The sequence below is a fragment of the Pollachius pollachius genome (assembly GCF_949987615.1).
Source record: "Pollachius pollachius genome assembly, chromosome: 17".
Taxonomy (NCBI): Eukaryota; Metazoa; Chordata; class Actinopteri; order Gadiformes; family Gadidae; genus Pollachius; species Pollachius pollachius.
The window spans coordinates 16,457,533-16,479,442 of record NC_136950.1 but is presented as its reverse complement, the minus strand read 5'-3'; the positions used below and the strand labels follow the sequence as shown (position 1 = coordinate 16,479,442).

At 42.4% G+C, this 21,910-nt stretch overlaps 2 protein-coding genes across 3 annotated transcripts; both read right to left on the bottom strand.

The window, feature by feature from the left end:
- Positions 1 to 76: 76 nt before the first annotated feature.
- LOC307088404 (NLR family CARD domain-containing protein 3-like) lies at positions 77 to 14,781 on the bottom strand. 2 transcript variants are annotated; one of them, XM_079754293.1, is made up of 8 exons: positions 14,728 to 14,781; positions 12,102 to 13,935; positions 11,588 to 11,761; positions 6,382 to 6,555; positions 3,848 to 4,021; positions 3,072 to 3,245; positions 2,849 to 2,895; positions 77 to 1,052 (listed from the first exon to the last, which is right to left on the bottom strand). In XM_079754293.1, exons 1-8 carry the CDS (start codon positions 14,768 to 14,770, stop codon positions 493 to 495), a joined length of 3,180 nt encoding a protein of 1,059 aa, XP_079610419.1. In that variant the 5' UTR covers positions 14,771 to 14,781; the 3' UTR covers positions 77 to 492. The 2 variants fall into 2 exon arrangements, with proteins under 2 accessions (XP_079610419.1, XP_079610420.1); XM_079754294.1 differs by lacking the exons at positions 3,848 to 4,021; positions 6,382 to 6,555.
- Positions 14,782 to 14,821: 40 nt separating this feature from the next.
- LOC307088686 (uncharacterized protein) lies at positions 14,822 to 17,953 on the bottom strand (the record flags this gene model as incomplete). The annotated part of the gene is made up of 7 exons (XM_079754638.1): positions 17,921 to 17,953; positions 17,006 to 17,099; positions 16,602 to 16,715; positions 16,284 to 16,403; positions 16,082 to 16,198; positions 15,891 to 15,960; positions 14,822 to 14,956 (listed from the first exon to the last, which is right to left on the bottom strand). Coding segments are annotated over exons 2-7 (636 nt in total), but the record flags the coding sequence as incomplete, so codon positions are not given.
- Between the last annotated feature and the right edge of the window lie 3,957 nt (positions 17,954 to 21,910).

Here is a 21,910-nt window from a genome sequence, read left to right as displayed (position 1 = left end):
AAATATGTCATAAATTAACTACGCTGAAGAAATTCACAAATATATTTTATTCTACTAAAAAAATACATTTATATATGTAAAGGAAAACACAATTTGGCAGTAATGAACTGATAAATATAAAATCAATTCTTTAATTGCACGCTCAATCATCCAGTTTTTTAGAATAAGAAGCGGTGACAAGATGCTGTGTTGCGCTTTCAAAATAAAATAGAGCCAGTCAGATTTGACAAAACACGGAGCAGTCCAAGTTGGTAGGGGCCGTTCGGCCGCTCGCTTTGCCCCCATACACTGTGTTCAAAGTTATCCCCCCTCTAAATTGACAGTTATACATCGGCCCCGTTTTAACGGCAGACCCGAGCTCCTATTTGCAAATATCAAGCAGGCCGGCCCAAGTCACGTCTTACAATACTTTTTCAAATTAAAGAATGACCGCCAGCCGGCTCGGCCTGAAATCGTCCGGCCGTTCAGGAAATTTCCCGATCCTGCCAATGGTCAGTCTGCCCCTGGACACAGAGATATTGAGGAACCAGGCTCAGTTAATACAAACCCAGGGAGGAGGACCTCCTGGGTGAAGGTGGACTGGAAGGTGTGGATGTGTGTCAGCGTGTCATATTGCCCTCCTCCACCTGGGGACACTCTGTAGAAGGACAGAGTGCCAGCAGGCCGGTCCAGACATGCTCCCAATCTGTTAGAGCGAGGGGGTGGGAGACATATGGTTGTGAGACTACTGTTGTGACGGGCATAGTAAGCATGATCACGACAAAGAAGAACCCAGGACTTGTTGTTCCATCCAAGCCCGCTGTTATTCCCCGCTCCTCTCCTTTTGATTCCTCTGTATGTCACTCCTATATAAACCTCTCCATCCCACTCTACCTCCCAGTAGCAGCGGCCAGTCAGACCCTCTCTAAACAACACCTGTTTCCAGGAGTCAAATCTCTCTGGGTGATCAGGATGCGATTGGTCCTCTTCAACCCGCGTCACCTTTCTGTTGTCCTCAGACAGAGAGAGGTTTTTGTGGGCTGTGTTTGGGTCCAGTGTGAGTTCACAGGCATCTGACGGTAGAAAGACATGATTAGGCTGTTAAAACATTATTATTAATTAATCATTATAATCATCATCCTTATTATTATTATTATTATTATTATTATTATTATTATTATTATTATTATTATTATTATTATTATTATTCTAACAGCATCACCCCTAAAGATAATAATAGTATTCTAGCTGAAATCGTAGATGGAATACATTTATCATTATAAACATGTTATTATGAATATGATATATGATATCATATTCATTATATGATATATAATATGTCTAAGGTTAAAAATAATAATTTCAATAGCAACAAGATAATAGTTATTATTTATGATGTCAGTTTTTGCATATATTATACACGTATAATTATGATTCATATCCTGATTATTATGGTGTTATGCCTTATGTTCTAATGATAGTAATAAATGAAACTAGAAAGTGAATTTCCTGCAGAAAATGTGTAAACGGTTACGTAATAACGCACCATTTAATATTATTTATAGACCTAATTATAACATTACAAATAAAAATAATCATCATAATAACAATAATAATGTATGAAAATAGTAATCATAACAATAATAACACTAGTTTTTCTAATAGAACATACAATGCACACATAATTACTATTATTACTAAGGTTAGTATCATTATTATTATGAAATGATCATGTCCAATAATAATAATATCAATGCTACCAATATTCATCACCATAAAGAATTAACATAATCATAATACCTATTGGATTTGAAACTTGTAGGATTAATTGTGATTAGTCTACTTCATTTAAGAATATTTTATTCTGATTGGCTGGGAGGAGGGCATTAACCTGGCAGGTTGCACGCTGACTTGTCGGTTCTACTTGCTGCTGACTGAGCACAGCGTTATCAAATAGTAGATAAATACGCCGCTTGTATTTTTTGGAATACTTGATTCTGATTGGCTGCAGGGTGTCCATTAATCCCTGATATATATGACACCTGCTACGTAGTTCCAGTCAAATTGTCTGTTCAGCCTTCAAATGAGAGCTGGTAAATTGTGAAAAATGCATTAAACTGTAATCGAAAAAGCGTTTATATGCTATAGACCCTATAGTATCTGTGGTATAAAGGCTGGGACGAATTTGAAATTATAAATATGTACACTTTATTTTGAAAGTGTAGACCGGCGCGATTCCCATTGAAACGAATGGCGCGGTGATTATTCTTCAAAACGAGAGCTGGTAAAGTGTGGAAAATGAATTAAACTGTTATCAGACAACCCGGTTATATGCTATAGAACCTAGTGGTATAAAGGCTGGAATGAATTTCGAATTATAAATATGTAAAATCCGTAACGTTAGCTCTCTGGCTCATAGCTCAGCGGACTAGAATAACTCTCGTTGCCAAGTCGTAGCTTCTCGTAGTCGTAGATTTCTTTTGCATAAGAGCCTTACGGGAGGGTAATGATTGTTACAGGTTTTAGTCAAACCCTCAGGCGTTACCAGGGAAACTAAATTATGGCATGTGAAAAAATGTTTGGATTGTAAAACGCATGCAAATATGAATGAATGATCTTAATTTCTTTTCTTTGGCAAGTGACCATGGTAAGCCGTCCACGAGCCAGGCATATCAAACTGTTTATTGCCCTGCCTCTCGGTGATTATCCCTTACTTGTTATTGTGTACATTTTAACACACATGATATCAACCATCATCTTCATTCCCAGAAGGATCTAAATGACCAGACATCACCTCCTGCTGTGTGTGTGGACTTTCCATCTCAATAGTTAGTGTGTGTTGTGATGAATCAAACAGACACATACTTACATTTCTTTAGAGCTGGTTTCAGCCTCCACACTCCACCGTGCTCCACACTGGGGGGGAAACAAAGTGAGTAGAGCATGTTGAAACATTCACCTTCATCATCTGCTGTCTCATCACTTTCTACACAACATGAGGTACAGCTGCCTTTTCAAACCACTTTATCTAGCAGCGGGTTGAATCCTTGTAGGAGACTTTGTCCCTGAGTGGTGAGCTGTCCTCTCCATACCTGAGAGTGTCTAGTCTCCAGCGTGGATCCTCCAGTCCAGCAGAGAGCAGCGTAGCTCCTGAGTCTCCTGGGTGATTGTAGCTCAAGTCCAGCTCTCTCAGATGGGAGGGGTTGGAGCTCAGAGCGAAGGCCAGAGAAGCACAGCCTTCCTGTGTGACCAGGCAGCCAGACAACCTACACACACACACACACACACACACACACACACACACACTTTATTTATTCTATCTGGATGAGAATAGTTCAAACTAAAGTAAAAAGGTTAATAAAGTATTAATTCCATATGAAAAGCTTTATGATTATGTTCAGATCACAGCCCAGCTAGAGCCTCATCACCATGTCTACACTAATGACAACTCAGCCGGCTGGAGTTACATAACATAGAACATTCATAACATGCTAGCAGTTAGCAGGACAGCAACCCCTCACCCTCACATCAGCTGGCCAGAGTTCTGTCAGCTAGAATAACCTGTGAACTCGTAACAGACTAGCAGTTAACAACACAGCATAAACAAACAGCTCCTTTTCAAACTAACAATTTGTTTTAATCTTCCTGAAATCCTCGTCCTCTAAAGTTCTGTTCCTCCTCTGTTCTCTCATCCTCCCATCTGTGGTCCACTGACACGGTGACCCCAGCTTACAAATGAATAATGATGCTGAATCTGTCTGGGATCTTAGACACGTGTCGTCTGTTCTTTTAGATCACAGCCCACCTAGTCCTGGATCCTCCCTACATATTAAACAGACCCAAAGACACATTTAAACCTAACCCTGACCTGAGAGTTTCCAGTGTACAGTGTGGACTCCCCAGTCCAGCAGAGAGCAGCTTCACTCCTGAATCCTTCAGATCATTGTTAGTCAGGTCCAGCTCTTTGAGACTAGAGGAGTTGGAGCTGAGAACTGAGGCCAGAGCTTCACAGCATCTCTCTGACAGCTGACAGCCATTCAGCCTTCACATAAAAAAACAGGAACATGTTAGGAACCATGATTAAATGTTTTATTTGACTTTTCTGATACTATAAATACATTTGATCTTCAAATGTTAGTTATATATTAGGTGTAAAATGTTGATACTAACAGCAACACTAATAACAGTTATTCAGTATTTCTGAAAACTGTATCATAATATTACTTTTATAGTAGTTTGTATATTGTGTTGTGTGCATTGTAAAACATGCAATAAGTGTTCCTACAGATATGTTTTCTATGTTATTATAACTTTGATATTCAATCGTTTTATTTTGTTGTGTATTTCTACATAACAAATTATGTTGTTCTGTATTTCTACATATTATTCTGTATCTCCATGTCTTAAATTGAAATTCTGAAGATAAAATGATTTTGAAAATATATTTAAAATATTATAACGTAACCAAGACCTTATACAGTCATGGCAACCAAAAAAATAATTGTTGAGTCACTATGAAAGTGATATTGTGGTGATCGCAGCCGTGGTCGCCATATCCGGGTGCCGCAAAGGATCCTGGGAGGCCCGGGGTAAGTGGCACCGCCATCAAGGGAGTCGTGGGTGTGGGGCATTGGGTGTGGGTTTCGTGTGTGGTGTGCAAATAAAGGCAACTCTCGGGGTCGTGCAGTGTATGGGGCACGAGAGTTTTGGGATTACTTTTCAGCTTTTTCATTTTCGCATGCCACACAAACAACAAGGTATAATATCTCTAATGGCACCATTAGGCAATGGTACCATCTTAACGAAGCCAAATCCATGCACTATACCAACATTATTGCGGGAGGACAGGGCAACCCTAGAGCCCTGTTTTCCACAGTTAACAAGCTACTCCAGCCTGCCAAACCCTTCCCACTTACCCCCTCAACTGATATCTGCTGAGAGTTTCTTAATTTTTTTCAAAGCAAAATCAGCACCATTTACAGTCAGTTTCAATCACTCCCTACTGCTACTGCACCGAGTGATGTCCCTACAACCCTTGTATCACCAGCACATTCTCTCTCTGCTTTTGAACCGGTGGATGAGCATTTTGTACCTGCCTCTTGGACCCTATGCTACCCCACTGGTCAGAAACTGCCTGCCAGCTCCATGCCCCCTCCTTGTTCACATAATAAATGCATCTCTTTTGACTGGTTATGTCCCATGCTCACTCAAAACTGCAGCTATCACCCTAGTACTCAAAAAAACTGGTGCAGATGCTGATGATCTCAATAATCCTATCTCCAACCTCCCTTTCATAGCCAAACTCCTTGAGCGCACTGTCTCCTTACATATTCAACAACATCTGACACACCATAGCTTATGGGAAGTGTTTCAGTCTGGTTTCAGGGCTCAGCACAGCACTGAGACGGCATGGGTCAAGGTCATAAACGACCTTCTCATTGGTGCTGACACGGGCCATGTCAGCTTTCTCCTGCTGCTGGACCTCACAGCTGCCTTTGACACGGTCTGTCTACCCTCTCATTTGGTAGTCACATAAAAAACATCACCAAAACAGCTTTCTTTTACCTCAAAAACGTTTCCAAACGCTGCCCCTCACTAAACCCCACCACTGCTGAGACTCTCGTTCATGCCTTCATATCCTCCAGACTAGACTAGAATTGTCCAATACCGTATTCAATTGTAAATCATTCTCCGTGCTTTCAAAGCACAACATAATCTTGCACCTTCCTATCTTTCTAACCTCCTGACCCCCTTCCAACCAACCTGCACTTCACGCTTCACTGAAGCCCTCCTCCTTTCCACCCCCACTGCACAATCCCTAACCTCCGCACCATGGGTGACAGGGCATTTAGCGTTGCCGGTCCAAAACTCTGGAACTCCCTCCCACTTATACTGTGTCAATGCACTTCACTGTCCACTTTCAAATCCCTACTCAAAACCCACCTATTCACCCTGGCTTTTCTCTCCTACCCTTAACGCCTCCTACCCTGACCTTGACCACGGCTGGCCAACGCTCCTTCCATTTCCTCTTCCCATGTATCTTTTACCGCTGTTTTATTTATTATCTAGTTGTTGTTGTTTTTGTTTTTTCTCTATAGTGTATTTAACAAATTGTCAGTGTCTGTTTTATTGTCCCTATTTGATGTCTAATGTTATTTTATTACCATTTAGTTATAGCTTTACTGTACAGTGTCTTTTGATGACATGAAGGGTGCTTGAAATAAAATGTATTGTTATTATTATTATTCAAATAAATGTGGTCATCAAAGGTACTGAGTTATTAGCTGATATAGTTTGACCTCATTTAGGAGTAATTCTCAAACCAGGAGGCAGTAGTTGCTTTAAAAGTCATCTGATATTGAACCTTGTGGTGTAACTGCTTGCACATTGAGCAAAACTGACCTGAGAGTTTCCAGTGTACAGTGTGGACTCCCCAGTCCAGCAGAGAGCAGCTTTACTCCTGAATCCTTCAGATCATTGTTATTCAGGTCCAGCTCTTTCAGACTAGAGGAGTTGGAGCTGAGAGCTGAGGCCAGAGCTTCACAGCATTCCTCTGACAGATCACAGCCATTCAGCCTTAACACACAATAAACAGAACATGTTAGGAACTGAGATTAAAAGTGCTTAAAAGATTCAACTAGCTCACAGGAGAAACATGGTGTAGCTAACGAACAGCACAGGGCCGCCATGGGGCCAACACTGGAGGGGAGTACCTCCAGTGATGCTAGCGCCTCGGCTCTCCTCGCTGCTGTCAGGGATCAGGGAAGTGAGCTCAAGGAGATGACTGTGGACATTCAAGCTTCCATCAGCAGTCGCCTGATGGCCTTGTAGGGATCCTGGACTCTGTGTCAACAGAGTCAGACCTAACGAAGCGGTGGACAGCGGAGCTAAGTAGGGCCTTCAATGCCTTTTAAGTTCTCTATTTCTACATGTTCAATTGTTTTATGTTCTGTATTTCTACATATTCAATCATATTATGTTTCTCTGTATTTCTAATTATTGTTCTGTGTTTCTACATATTCAATAGTTTTACGTTGCTCTGTATTTCTACATATTGCTCTGTATTTCTACAAATTCAATGGTATTATGTTGCTCTGTATTTCTACATCTTAAAATGTTTGACCTTCTGTATTTTATGTCTTAAATTGTAATTCTGAAGATAAAATATATAAAAATAATTTATGTAAAAATGTATAACATAACAAGACCTTAAACAGTCATGGCAACTAAAAATAGTAATTTAGTTCATTTAGACCTATAGCCTTTGATATTATTTGGTGTTAATAAGACTGTCTATAAGTGTTAATAATAACATAATAAACATTTTTATTGTGAGATTATAAGACTTTTATAAGCCCTTATAATAAACGTGTTAACTATTTATTGATTGCTTAATAACATTAATTATAATCTTAAGTTTCTTGTAGTTTTTAATAAACGCATTACAAACCCATTTATTGAGTCTTACTAACTTACCTATTATGTCATTGTTAAAATGTTACTAAGCATTTTTAATGCTTATTAAGGTTAATAAATCCTTTAATAAACTGCTAATTATGCATTTTGCAGGTACGGGATCTAAAGCGGGAACAATGCTTATTAAGGTTAATAAGTCTGCACCTGTTGAGTAAGTGTGATCTGTTCTGTGCAGGCCCCCAGGAACAGTGCATACTTCCGCAAACCACCAGTGCTCAGCGGCCAAGCCTGGTATTGCAGCTGTTTAGCGGGCTGCGGACGGGTCCCTCGGTTAATGGAGTCCCAGAAGTAGATATCCCCGTTCACTCCAATACAAGTGGGGAACAGGTATGTGTCCCCGCAAAAAAATTCTGGATATCAGTCAAAGGCTCATAATTAACTTTATACCATGTACTAATAAAATGTAAGTTTTCTCTTTTCAAAACGCCCCCTCAAGCGTTTTATTTTATTTATGTATTTTGGACACGCAAGAGGAGGAGGAGTGGGCAGCTGAAAGGAGTCGTAGTGAAACAAATGTTGTTTCGGCCCGGCGTCATAATTGTTAAATACTAATTGTAGTCGCACCCGCGGCGCTACCATTGGGCCCAGGTGGGCCTGGGCCCACCCATTTTAGGTCCGGGCCCGCCCATTTTGACCCAGGCCTATAGTGAGTAGTGAGTGATTTTCATTCTAGCTGTTCATCCAATAAGCAGCCTGAGGAAAGCCTTGAGTAAAATCAGCGGCTTCTACCACACGTGTGGTCTGCCTGCCCACAGGCTGCAATACGCACGGTGATTCTACTGGGCAAATCATCACCTGTACAGCAAAACTCGGACCTAAAGAAATTATGGAATGACATACTCGACAAGCAGATGATGGAGCTGAACACTCGTTTCAAGCCCGACACATACGGCTTTATGAGAGCCGCTGCTGCCTGCTTGCCACGGCCAGATACCTTTGGTGAAAAGGCTCTCATCCGGCCCGCATGCGCGCACTTTTCCATTCCGGTGGAAGACGCAGAGCACGCTGTGTTTGTGCAGCAGCAAGAAATGCAAAGGCCAACAAGACCATGAACGAGAAAAAAGAAACACTCGTAGAAGTGCTTGATGCATGCCCCCGTGATATTTTCCCCAACATGAACAGCCTCCTCACATTGCGCATGACGACAAGTACTGTGGAGAGACTCTTTTCAGCTGTCAATCGGATAAAAACAGGCACATGGGCAACAATGTTGACAGATAGACTGAACTCCTGCTTTCATTTGAAAGGGAATTGACTGATTCACTGGAATATCAAGAAATTGTTGCTGTGTTCAGCACAAAACCCCGCCGCCTCCTGCTGTAAGCCCCTGCTGTTTGTGTTTAGCAGCTGTGTCAGATTCAATGCTGCTGTTATTTCATGTCCATACAGTTCTTTTGTCATTCTGAATTTATAAGAAACAGTTAAATAATTTTGGACAGTTCCCTGCCCGTCGTGCTGGGTAAATAAATGGAGAGAGAAACAGACCCTGCAAAGATATAATTCCGTTTCAGTCTTTTTGTGTACTGAACGTTCAAAAGAGAGATGAAGTTAGGCTTACTGCCAAGGTGTGTGTCTTTGTCCGCTTCAGCTCTGAGCTGAGGACAGCGACACAAGAGCCACACAGGTAGGCTACTGAGTCGCTGTCCTCAGTGCCGCAGAAAAGCGCTGAAACGGAGATGAAGGGGAACCCGTTTTTTTTTTTGGGCTTATTTTAACTGGCCCATCCAGTTTTCTGGAGGCCCACCCACAATCAAAATCCTGGCGCCGCTAGTGCCGGCACGTCATGCACGAGGCAGTGGCTAGGCGCCCATGATGCGGAAGCAAATCGCTCCTTGATGTTCCTCTGCACCATCGAGCAGTTTTCATTGGAATGAATGGGCGGCCATGTTTTAGTCCGCTGTGCTTTCTTTAATAGGTCCATGGTTTTGTGTCTCAATATCCCATGATTGAGATCTCAAACTCCGGATATTGTTTTCATCGCAAAATGTCCGCTAATAAAAACAAATAAACCGCTAGGCTAATAAAAACAAATAATTCCCGACTAAAAGTGTTATCTTGTTTATTTGTTTATTTGAGTGTTCACGTATAGTATATACCAAGACATTTTTTATAATAAAGGTTAATTAATAGCCTAGATAGATAGATAGCCTAGTCAAGTCTTTATTAATACCGAACTACACAAATCGTAGGGAATTCATTAAGGTGATTCGGCTCACACAGTATAGCCTACAAGACCACAAAGAACAAGGGAGACAACAAGTCTGACTGGACATACACAAAAAAAACTACATTGAAACTAGACACATGCGATAAATAAATAGAGAGAGAGAGAGAGAGAGAGAGAGAGAGAGAGAGAGAGAGAGAGAGAGAGAGAGAGAGAGAGAGAATATGTTATATTCTTTGCCAAGCGGAGCTAGCCACTCCTGTGCAAGTATGCAAATTAGCCATGTGCGCCAAACAGGAGAAAGAAGTAATGTTGATAAGTCATACTAAAAATGGATAGCAACCGAAAGCTAAACCAGAGAGTATCACTCACACACTTTGGGTCCATTCTTACTTATGGTAAGAGGCTATTCTTTAAATCTTTGCAGTGACTGAATGTTGATGATAAAATGGATTGTTTTGCATAAGATGAGTGTGTGCGACTGTGCATGTGTCCTTTCGGGCTTTGGCATACTGCATTGTTATGAAGGCCTTGTGGTTAGTTGTGGTCTTAGTGAAGCAGCCTAGCCTTGGAGTTGGAGCAGGCACGCAACAGGATTCCAGGCACTCATTTGCAAGTGCACTGGTTGCGTGTCCAGTTGATTGCTCTTCTAAGTGCGCCAGGTTGGTGCCAATTATTGTCGTGTTTGCATTGTAATGCACAACTTTGCCTCTCCTTGTTACAAATCAGCGTGCATCCAAAAAACTTTAGCAAATGCAGCCTCCTATGTCAGTGTTAATTTACAATACTATAGCACATCGGATTATCACAATTGTTAAGTGTGTGCGTGTGTGTGGTTATGTAGGCTAAAGACTGATTGTCTTGGCTTGTATCCATGAAATATGGTAATGTTATAGGCCTACTGCAAAATGTATATCGGTATTGAGCAACAATCGGGAGATGGGGACCCCCGAATATTGACAGGTATTTCGCAAACTGGGTAAAAGAAAGCTTAGAAATAAACACTAGGCAAAGATGTTGTTACTGGAGCTAGAAGGCTACCATCAAAACGTGGGATAACTAATCGGAAATCTTTTTACAACTTCAGGGGAAAGATTTAATTAGGGATTATCTGGGGGGGACTTCACAGGTGGGACTGGCAAGTTAGCCCATAGCTAACATAATGCCTTCTTTTTCCAGATCTTCTGACTAAGTTTACCGGTACTTATCTGAATGACATGATCGGTGTCACTAGACATAAAGAACACGTTGACTTTCACTCGTATGGGGTCATAACACTCTCATTAACAATGAATGCACAAAGAAGGATTCACAAATGTATTTTGTGATTTATACATAAATTACTCTCTTCTCACAAATGCATTTCCATGCACACACCAATGGATACCAGTATGTATAAATATAAAATAAATCCATGAACAAAAATAAGTTTCATAAACACATTTCACAAGACACACACAAATGTGTCTTGTTTTAAATAAATGTAATATAATCCATAAATATATGAATTAAAAAAATATTAGCAATTTTCCTCAAAAATGTGTTTGGATGTTGTTACATTTATATACAAAGTGTTAAACATGAATTAACCAGACGCTTTTCATTTGTGAACTTATTTGCATTTGTGTGTGAACTGGTCTGTATTTATATGTGGATTTTTGAGACTCTCCTGACGTGGCTGGATTCACAAATGCATTTTTTTCAACAAGGAACTCTGCAGCCAATCAGATGCCTCCCTCGTTTTCAGCCAGTAAAACATAATCTCACAATAAACATGTTTATTATGTTATAATTAACACTTATTGATCGTCTTATTAACACAAATAAATGTTAGTAAGCATATAATAAGGGTCTTATTATATATTGACTAAGGCTTATTACAAGGACCTTATTATAAAGCGTTACCGTTAAAAGTCCTCTGAAATGGAACCTTGTGGTGTAACTGTTTGCACTTTGAGTAAAACTGACCTGAGGGTTTCCAGTGCACAGTGTGGACTCCCCAGTCCATCAGAGAGCAGCTTCACTCCTGAATCCTTCAGATCATTGGTACTCAGGTCCAGCTCTCTCAGACTAGAGGAGTTGGAGCTGAGAACTGAGGCCAGAGCTTCACAGCATCTCTCTGACAGTTTACAGCCATTCAGCCTTTAAACGAAAATGTTAGGAACCGTGATTAAAGGTTTTATTAGACTTTTCCTATAGTTTAACAAATGATTGTACAGGATATCTTTAAATGTTAGCTATGCATTAGCTGGAAAAGGTTGATACTAACAACAATACTAATAACAGTTGTTTTGTAGTTCTGAAAACTATCATAATATTACTTTTATAGTATAATGTACGTATATTGTGTTGTGTGTATCGTAAAACATGTTCTAAGTATGCTATCCTACAGATAGGTTTTGCATGTTATTTTAACTTTAATATTCTAGTATTATGTATATTGTGTTGTGCGTATTGTAATACAATTTATTAGAGAACCTACAGAGATGTTTTGGAGGCTTTGATCACTGGCAGCAGCCCCACAAGACCCTCCTCAGAAGCAGAGTATTTCTTCAGGTAAAACACGTCCAGCTCCTCTTCTGATGTCAGTAAGATGAAGGCCAGGGCTGACCACTGAGCAGAGGAGAGAGATTCTGTGGAGATACTTCCTGATGTCAGGTACTGTTGGATGTCCTCCACTAGAGAACGGTCGTTCAGCTCATTCAGACAGTGGAACAGATTGATGCTTCTCTCATGAGAGAGATCTCCACCTATCTTCTCCTTGATGTAATGGACTATTTGGGTATTGCTCCGTGACCTGCCTGTCTGTCCCGGCAGAACTTTTTTAGTTAGATTGCTCAGTAATGTATTTCCTCTTGTTCCCAGCAGATCTTGTAGGAGCCTCTGATTGGTCTCTAGAGAGAGGCCCAGGAGGAAGCGGAGGAACAAGTCCAGTTGGCCATTCTCACTCTGTAAGGCCTTGTCCACCGCACTCTGGTAGAGGAGGAGGAGTTCATCTTCCCTGGAGGTTGGCTGTTCTTCTGATATCAGATTGACACCAGTGTTGATGTAGGACAGAAATACATAAAGGGCAGCCAGAAACTCCTGGATGCTCAGATGGACAAAGCAGAACACCATGTCCTGGTACAGCCCACACTCCTCTTTAAAGACCTGGGTGAACACTCCTGAGTACACTGAGGCTGCTCTGACATCAATGCCACACTCTGCCAAGTCTGCCTCGTAGAAGATCAGGTTGCCTGTCTCCAGCTGGTGAAAAGCCAGTTTCCCAAGAGAAAGAATGATCTCTGTGCTCGCTGAACTCCAGTGTGGATCTGTTTCAGCTCTCCCACGATACTTCCTGTCCCCCTGTGTGGACTGAACCCTCAGGAAGTGGCTGTACATCTGAGTTATGGTCTTGGGCCCCTCTTCTCCTCTCTGGGATGTTTTGAAGAAGTCCTCCAGAACTGTTGCAGTGATCCAACAGAAGACTGGGATGTGACACATGATGTGGAGGCTTCGAGATTTCTTGACGTGAGAGATGATTTTGCTGGCCAGTGTCCCCTCTCTGAATCTCTTCCTGAAGTACTCCTCCTTCTGTGGGTCATTGAACCCTCTCACCTCGGTCACCATATCAACACACTCAGCAGGGATCTGATTGGCTGCCGCAGGGCGTGTGGTTATCCAGATGCGAGCAGAGGGAAGCAGGACTCCCCTGATGATGTTTGTCAGCAGCACGTCCACTGAGGTCGGCTCGGTGACATCAGTCCAGATCTGGTTGTTCTGGAAGTCCAGAGGAAGTCGACACTCATCCAGACCATCCAAGATGAAGACTATTTGGTCATGGTCGGATCTGTAGATTCCTGATTCTTTGGTTTCAACAGAAAACTGATGAAGAAGTTCCACCAAGCTAAACTCTTTCCCTTTCAGTAAATTCAGCTCTCTGAAAGTGAGGAGAAATGTGAAGTCTATGTCGTGGTTGGCTTTGCCTTCAGCCCAGTCCAGAGTGAACTTGTGTGTTAAGACGGTTTTACCAATGCCGGCCACTCCTGTTGTCATTATTGTTCTGACTGGTTTATCTTGTGCAGGTAAGGGTTTAAATATGTCTTCACATCTGATTGGTGTTTCCTCATTGGCTGGTTTCTTGGAAGCCTTTTCAATCAGTCTGACCTCATGTTCCTTGTTGACCTCTCCACTGCCTCTCTCTGTGATGAAGAGCTCTGTATAGATGTCATTCAGAGGTCTCTGCTCCCCTGCTCTAGCGAGTCCCTCAAACACACACTGGAACTTCTTCTTCAGATGAGACTTGAGTTCATGCCGGCACTGGACAGAAACAGCTCCTATATCACAAATCAGAAGACACATACTTTACATATTTCCAAGCAATATGACTGGTGTAATGACAGAAGTATTGTAAATGTTACTTTATTTGAAACTTATAACTTGCTTAGTAGTGCTATCATTGTTGAGTATCAGCAGAAAGGGACTTCCTAACCTTATATAACAAGATAGTGGTGCATCTCTTCAACTGAGTTATTCTGCTCTTGATCTGCAGTATAATTCGAACATTCTTTAACCTGATACCCCCACAATAACCCTACATATCTGGATCAAACCATTTAACCTGATGCTCCCACATTAACACTACATATCTGGATCAAACCATTTAACCTGATACCCCCACAATAACCATACATATCTGGATCAAACCATTTAACCTGATCCCCCCACAATAACCCTATACATCTGGATCAAACCATTTAACCAGATACCCCCACAAAACCCTGATATATCTGTATCAAACCATTTAACCTGATACTCGCACAATAACCCTATGCATCCGGATCAAACCATTTAACCTGATGCCCCCACATTAAACCCTACATATCTGGATCAAACAATTTAACCTCCAAGGCGAAATTTATCTCCAAATGCAAAAGATAGACGTTTAGAAATGATCTACCTGGATCTACTTCAGTATGAACAAAATAAGAGTCCTCTTTTGCACTTTCAAAATAAAAGTATTTCATCAGTGTTATAAAAAAAACAGTTTCCTCTCTTTCAAAATAAAAATAAATATCTATCTGCTTTCATTAGGAGTATTCTGTATTTTTAAAATAAGATTCTCATACCACTCCCCAGTGAGTCGGCCAGTTCCTCCTGGTTCATCTCCATCAGGCAGAGCTTTGTGATGTCCACCACTCCCTCAATGGCGCGTCTCCTCTGCGCCTGCTTCTTATCCTCCTCCTCCTCCTCCTCCTCTCTCTGACTCTCTGAGCATTGTGGGTAATCTGAGAAGAGATCCCTCCAGAGCTTCTCCAGCTCCTTGTCTAGAAAAGCGTGTGCGTTCTCCTCAGCCCTCTGGAACAGAACAAACATCAAGGAGAACTTTACTCTGAACCAACTCAGGACATCAGAAGCATCTCTCCTAGATTAATTTCTCGCTGGTCTAAAGAGGGAAGAATGGAGACTATTAGAACCACAAGAGATTGTGGGCGTTATGAAAGAATGTATTGGGCCTCCAACCTATCCCCACCCACCAGCCTAGAAAACCCATTTGGCCACCCATAGATGGATAGACTGGTAGCTCTAGTGTAGCCTGGTGCTAATTACCCAATACTTAGCCTGCTGTCATTGACCACTGATGTATGAATGTCAGAAGTACATGAGTGGCATCTCTCATTACTGTTGTTTCTGGCAAAAAGTCTTTCCTCAAAAACAGTTTTGAGAAATGTGCTAAACACCTTAGTACAATGTCACAGAAAAGACACAGACCGCTTCCGACCTCTATTACTTTTCACCACTAGGGGTCAGTATTCACAGACCTATCCTGGCTGTATCGTAGTTAAGTAGAAGAAAATGATTGTAGGCCTTGCTGTTGCATACTTCCTCTGTAAACAGACTTCCCGGTTCATCCACCTGTCTCCCTAATTTATGAATTTCATGTTTCATGAAGAACTATTTAATTTATGTAAGATTCTATGATTCACTAGGTAGCTCAGTGTTAATGGGCACCAAAGGAAGGTGAATAATTAAAAACCTTTTTTGGATAAACTGGGTGACCAACTGTTGGCCCTTTTCCTCACTCTCAGCTTTCTGGTTCTGATCCCCCGACTTCTTCCTCAATGACGACATGTCAAGCTACTGACATTCTGTTCTCCGTCTGTTCTGCTTGTTAGCCCACAGAGTGGAAGACTGTGCTGAAAACTTGATCCACGCAAGACTGAACCATGCAATAAAGAGAGAGGGGTAAAATATAAGAGCTGAAGTCAAATGTCTTGTTTCATTTACACACCTTGATCAGCTCTGTTTGATTCTGCTGTACAGACTGAGCACTGGTAACCTTTGACCTCTCCTGTGGTCGCCTGTGGAGAACACACACACACGCACACACACACACACACACACACAAATTGATCTTTTAAACTAAATATTTTCTGACTTGCAAGATACTGGTCTTCTTGTTCACCTGTTTAAAACTCCTACCTCTCCTCTCTGGAGGGGCGTCCATCTTTAAAACTAACAGGAAGTTTCATAGAGTGGTCGCTCTTCAAGGAGACACAGCTGGGTCCAGGGGAGTCAGCTCTCTCATGCTGGACTCCTCTAGAAAATCAAGAACCAGGATTAACAAGAATACCATGGATGTCTGAGAGATTCTATAGTTTTATAATCTCTGAAAAATCCTTACGTCTTCTCAATAGACTGATTTCCATCTTTAAATTGGACAAGAGGATGCTCCATAGACCAGTCGCTCTTCATGGAGACACAGCTGGGTCCAGGGGAGTCTAATCTCTCCTGCTGCTCTGGGCTTCAACACAACACACACACACCATACACTCTATATACAGACGAATGATAGAGTCATGTTATGATGGATTCACTGCTGAGCTCTGAGTTAGACCACACACACATACATACACACACACACACACACACACACCTGACTTCTAAATATTAGTCTGCAACAAGCAACTGGTCTACTTGTTTGCCTGTTTAAAACTCCTACCTCTTCTCTCTGGAGGGGCGTCCATATTTAAGTTCAGGAGGATGTCCCATAGACCAGTCACTCTTCATGGAGACAAAGCTGGGTACAGGGGAGTCTGCTCTCTCCTGCCTCCTTCTAGAAACACAAGAACCAGTATTGATGGATGTCTGATATATGTTGTAGTTTTATAATCTCTGACAAATCCGTATCTCTTCTCAATAGACTGATTTCCATCTTTAAATCCAACACAAAGTTCCATAGAGCTGTCACTCTTCATGGAGACACAGCTGGGTCAAGGGCAGTCTGCTCTCTCCTGCTGCTTTGGGCTTCAACACACACACAGCTTTTACTCAGACTAATGATGGAGTCATGATATCACTGCTGAGCTCTGAGTGGTCACATACAGAGAGAGATCCTCCTCTTACCTCTTTTTGCTCTGGCAGCCATGTTCCCCAGACAGAGTGGTTTCAGAGGTGGCACCCCCCTCCTCTCTCTCTTCATCCATAGTAGACTGGAGACCTGGACACAAACACAACTCATTATTGTTTATACGGCAGTTCAGCATTGGTTTACTCTCTGTTTTATGTAAGCTGCTTATTGTCGGCCCCAGGGGGCTGTTGTCTCTTTAATTAGGACGAGAGGCAGGGTGGTCTTTCCTAGAAGAAGACCCTCTCATTCTCAATGAGGGGAAAGATGTGGAGATGCTGCCCAGATGTTTCCAATAACTTTAATCACTATTAATTAATTACTATTTAATAACTATTCATCATTCCACTCAGAAGGTCTCTAAAATCTTCAAATGTGTCTGATCAAGATCAAGTTCACGAGGCGCAAATCATACTCTGAAGGACAGGACCATATATGGAGTCCCTCATGTCCCATGACACCACAACCGACTGATGCGGGCCCACAGAAAACAAGACCAAGAACAAGATGATCTTTAAACACCTTCATTAACCAAGTCGTCTTCCTGACTAATAATAATATGACTCACTATGATGCAAATACAACAACTGTATATTGTATTCTAAGCATCTCATAATAATAATAATACTCAATAACAATAATATTAACAACATAACAATACATATATAACTGTATATTTTTAGAATCTGCAACATTTTCTAATAAGAAAATAGAAGTTTACAGCAGTGTGACGGATTAACTTCATAACAGTGAGAGGTTTCACGGACAATACAGTTTTAAACATTTGTTAATTTATACATATTTAATAATGTTTTTAGCAGTACGTGTTTACATAAAAATAGCAATCTTCCTATTGATGATATATAAGTGATAGATATTTCTAATATATCAGTGATCAGAGTTGAGTACAGTACCTTATTCTTCTTTCTGCTGTTGTGAAGTGTGCAACACCAAACCGTCTGACTCATCAAGGAAATGATGCCGTTGGCCCACTTCCCCTCCGAGGTTAAAGATCCTCTAAGACTAGCCTCCTATAGGCTGCTGTTCCATGACTCCACCCAGTGATGTGGAGTCAGCAGGAGAGCTCCGATGTCCAAAAGCTCAGACAGAGAAAAACAAAGAGACACTTGATAGTTCAGACAGCCCGTAGACCTTCCATGCTGTATCAGTGAGAGGGTTGAGGGGGTAAGAAGGAGCTGCATCAGTGACTGAGTGTCTCTGTAGAGACACTTAGTCACTGATTCACTGCTTCACCGTAGAACCAACAGGAACACAATCAATGGAGGGACAAATACAGTTTTTCTCATTTGTTTAAATATGTTTCCTTAAAATTCCTTCCCTTACTCCCAAAATGTTGCAATTTATGAGTAAATATAAAGACTGTTGCCATGATACTAACAGTAGATATATCATGGATAAATAGTGAACTTCCTGGGTAAACCTAATTCTTACTCAGCGCAGCAAGGTGTGTGAACTGTGATCACTTGTTGTTGTAATTGAGTTTGGTACAGAACAGCATATTTAGCACAAGGTCCTGTCACTCAGGTCCTCCTCCTCTTCCTTCTCCTCCTCTCCTGATGTCCTCCTCCTCCTCTTCCTCCTCCTCTCCTGATGTCCTCTTCCTCCTCCTCCTCCTCTCCCTCCTCCTCCTCTTCCTCCTCCTCTCCTGATGTCCTCATCCTCCAACCTCTTCCTCCTCCTCCTCCTCTTCCTCCTCCTCTCCTGATGTCATCCTCCTCCTCTCCTGATGTCCTATTCCTCCTCCTCTTCCTCCTCCTCTCCTGATGTCCTCCTCCTCTTCCTCCTCCTTCTCTTCCTCCTCTTCTCCTGATGTCCTCCTCATCTTCCTCCTCCTCTCCTGATGTCATCCTCCTCCTCTCCTGATGTCCTCTTCCTCCTCCTCTTCCCTTGATGTCCTCCTCATCTTCCTCCTCCTCCTCCTCCTCTCCTGATGTCATCCTCCTCCTCTCCTGATGTCCTCCTCCTCTTCCTCTTCCTCCTCCTCCCCATCCTCCTTCTCTTCCTCCTCCTCTCCTGATGGTTCCTCAGAGATCAGAGGGCTGGTCAGGTGACCTCTTCATTCTAAGGTCTTATCTTGAATCAAACGGTGAACTCAGCCATTCTTCATGTGGATGAAGAGCGAGAGAGTCCGCATAAACAGGACTAATGAGACGGGGTTTCATTAGTACGCCTGTAGGCACACATCAGCATTTAGTTCTATTTTGTGTTAACGTTTTTTCAGCAAAATGATGGATCACTTCAATCTGATGGACCACTTCACTTCAATCCCTCTCTGAGGCTAAAAGTTCTGCAGCTATTTGGTCATGAATTAGTTTTCGAATACATCTACTTTTGAACAACTTGGACTTAAATTCTATCTACTCAAAGATCTTGGATGGTTCTCACATCTTTTGATTTTTGGTGGGTTAAGTTTCTCACTATCCTCAATCAGCCTTGCTGGTTTGCCTGCTAGCTGCTAGCTAGCCCCGGCTTCTACCAGGCCCAGGCTACAGCAGTGACCAGTTACCACCAGGCCCAGCAGCAGCCAGCTACCATCAGGCTCTGGCTCCAACTGAAGCCAGCTACCACCAGGCTCAAGCTTAAGCCAGCTACCACCAGGCCCAGGCTCCAGCTACCACCAGGGTCAAGCTTAAGCCAGCTACCACCAGGCCCAGGCTCCAGCTACCACCAGGCCCAGGCTCCAGCTACCACCAGGCCCAGGCTCAAGCTACCACCAGTCCCTGGCTCCAGCTACCACCAGTCCCTGGCTCCAGCTACCACCAGTCCCTGGCTCCAGCTACCATCAGTGCCAGGCTCCAGCTACCACCAGGCCCAGCAGCAGTCAGCTACCACCAGGCCCAGCAGCAGTCAGCTACCACCTGGCCCAGGCTCCAGCTACCATCAGTCCCAGGCTCCAGCTGCCACCAGGCCCAGGCTGCAGCTACCACCAGGCCCAGGCTCCAGCTACCACCAGTCCCAGGCTCCAGCTACCATCAGTCCCAGGCTCCAGCTACCACCAGGCCCAGGCTCCAGCTACCACCAGGCCCAGGCTCCAGCTACCACCAGGCCCAGGCTCCAGCTACCATCAGTCCCAGGCTCCAGCTACCACCAGGCCCAGGCTCCAGCTACCACCAGGCCCAGCAGCAGCCAGCTGCCATCAGGCCCAGGCTTGTTTACCAACCCACCTACTCTCAGCATCTGACTCAAGCACTACAGGTACAAAGTTTTATTGAATTACTTTTGCTGTCAAATCAATCCGTCAACATGGGCCAAAAAACAGCCCAACAAGATGAGGAATCTCTGACATTAACCACTTTGCATGAGTTGCTTGAGCAACAAAATAATTTTTTAAAGAACTGATGAATCAACAAGAAATAAACTTCATATCTTTTGTCAAAATGTTTGTCGATGCCACCACCCTAAGGGTTGACAACATCTGAAAAGATGTACAGGATATCAAAAACAGTTTGCAATACTGTCAAAAGGTGGTTTAATATGTTCGGATGAATCTGATGTCAATATATTGACAATATCAGGGCTCTCAAGTCTCACGCATTCGGCATGAGACACACGCAATTCAACCCATGCACACGCTCACACGCCACACTTCGTATTTCTCAGAGAAATTACCAGGATAGCACCCACCAACTTGCGCCGCTATTTAACAGTGGAACAGGTAGGAATCAAATGGGTTCCCTGTACGTAGCGTGACCAGACGTCCTCTTTTGCCCGGACATGCCCTCTTTTTGAGACACTTTTAAAAAAAATGTGTCCGGGCGAAATTTTTAAATCGTCCGGGATTTTATTAAGGCCTAATACATGTTCACATTGTATTTGCGTTGCGTTCCTCTGGGTCGTTCACAAACTAGTAAGGCTACGCCCAGTAGTTCCACACTCAGTTCTGTTCGCTTTGCATTGGTGGAAGTGAGTAGGGGGAGTGGTTAAGTAGAGCCTTCAGATTGGACGGTTTAACTTTAGAGTTACCGTCATGTTTTGTATTTATTTTTTTACCATAATTGTTTTATAGGGACAAACATTAACAAATTTCTCCTACAGGGGATTGATAAAGTTCTGTCTATTGAACAGAAAGAAACACTTGTTCATACTTTACACACTTTCCCACAGCATTGGCCTACTGAATGCCACAGATATATTTTAAACATTGGACTGAATGCCACATAAATATATAATTATGTTTTTGCACGTTTGCAACGTTTGAAAGTTCAGGGAAAAGTATATACCTCTACTGGTGTTGCTTAGGGCAATATCCTTTTGAGGCAGTGGTGTTTTTGAATGTTAGTGTTAAGGGCTAATAATGCTTACTATCATACATTATTCACCGTATCTTTGGACACATTTGTATGCAGTCACATATTAATTTACAGTTCAATACTTGAGAGCCCTGCAATATATATTGACATCTGATCATATAGTCTTAAGACTTCATGTTGACTTTAGAGACCACACACGCGCGCGCGTGCACACACACACACACACACACACACACACACACACACACACACACACACACACACAGACACACACACACACACACACACACACACATACACACATACACACACACACACACACACACACACACACACACACACACACAGATATATGTGATTAAGGAGCAGGTAAGGGATATACAGTGAATACTGATATGTGGCATTAAGGAGCAGGTAGGGGATATACAGTGAAAACTGATATGTGTCATTAAGGAGCAGGTAGGGGATATACAGTGAAAACTGATATGTGTGATTAAGGAGCAGTTAAGGGATGGACAGTGAATACTGATATATGTGATTACGGAGCAGGTAAGGGATAGAGTCAGTAGCGGTTCCTGGCCGAGCTCACCAGGGAGGCAAACATGAACGTGCATTCATGAACGCGCGCGCAGT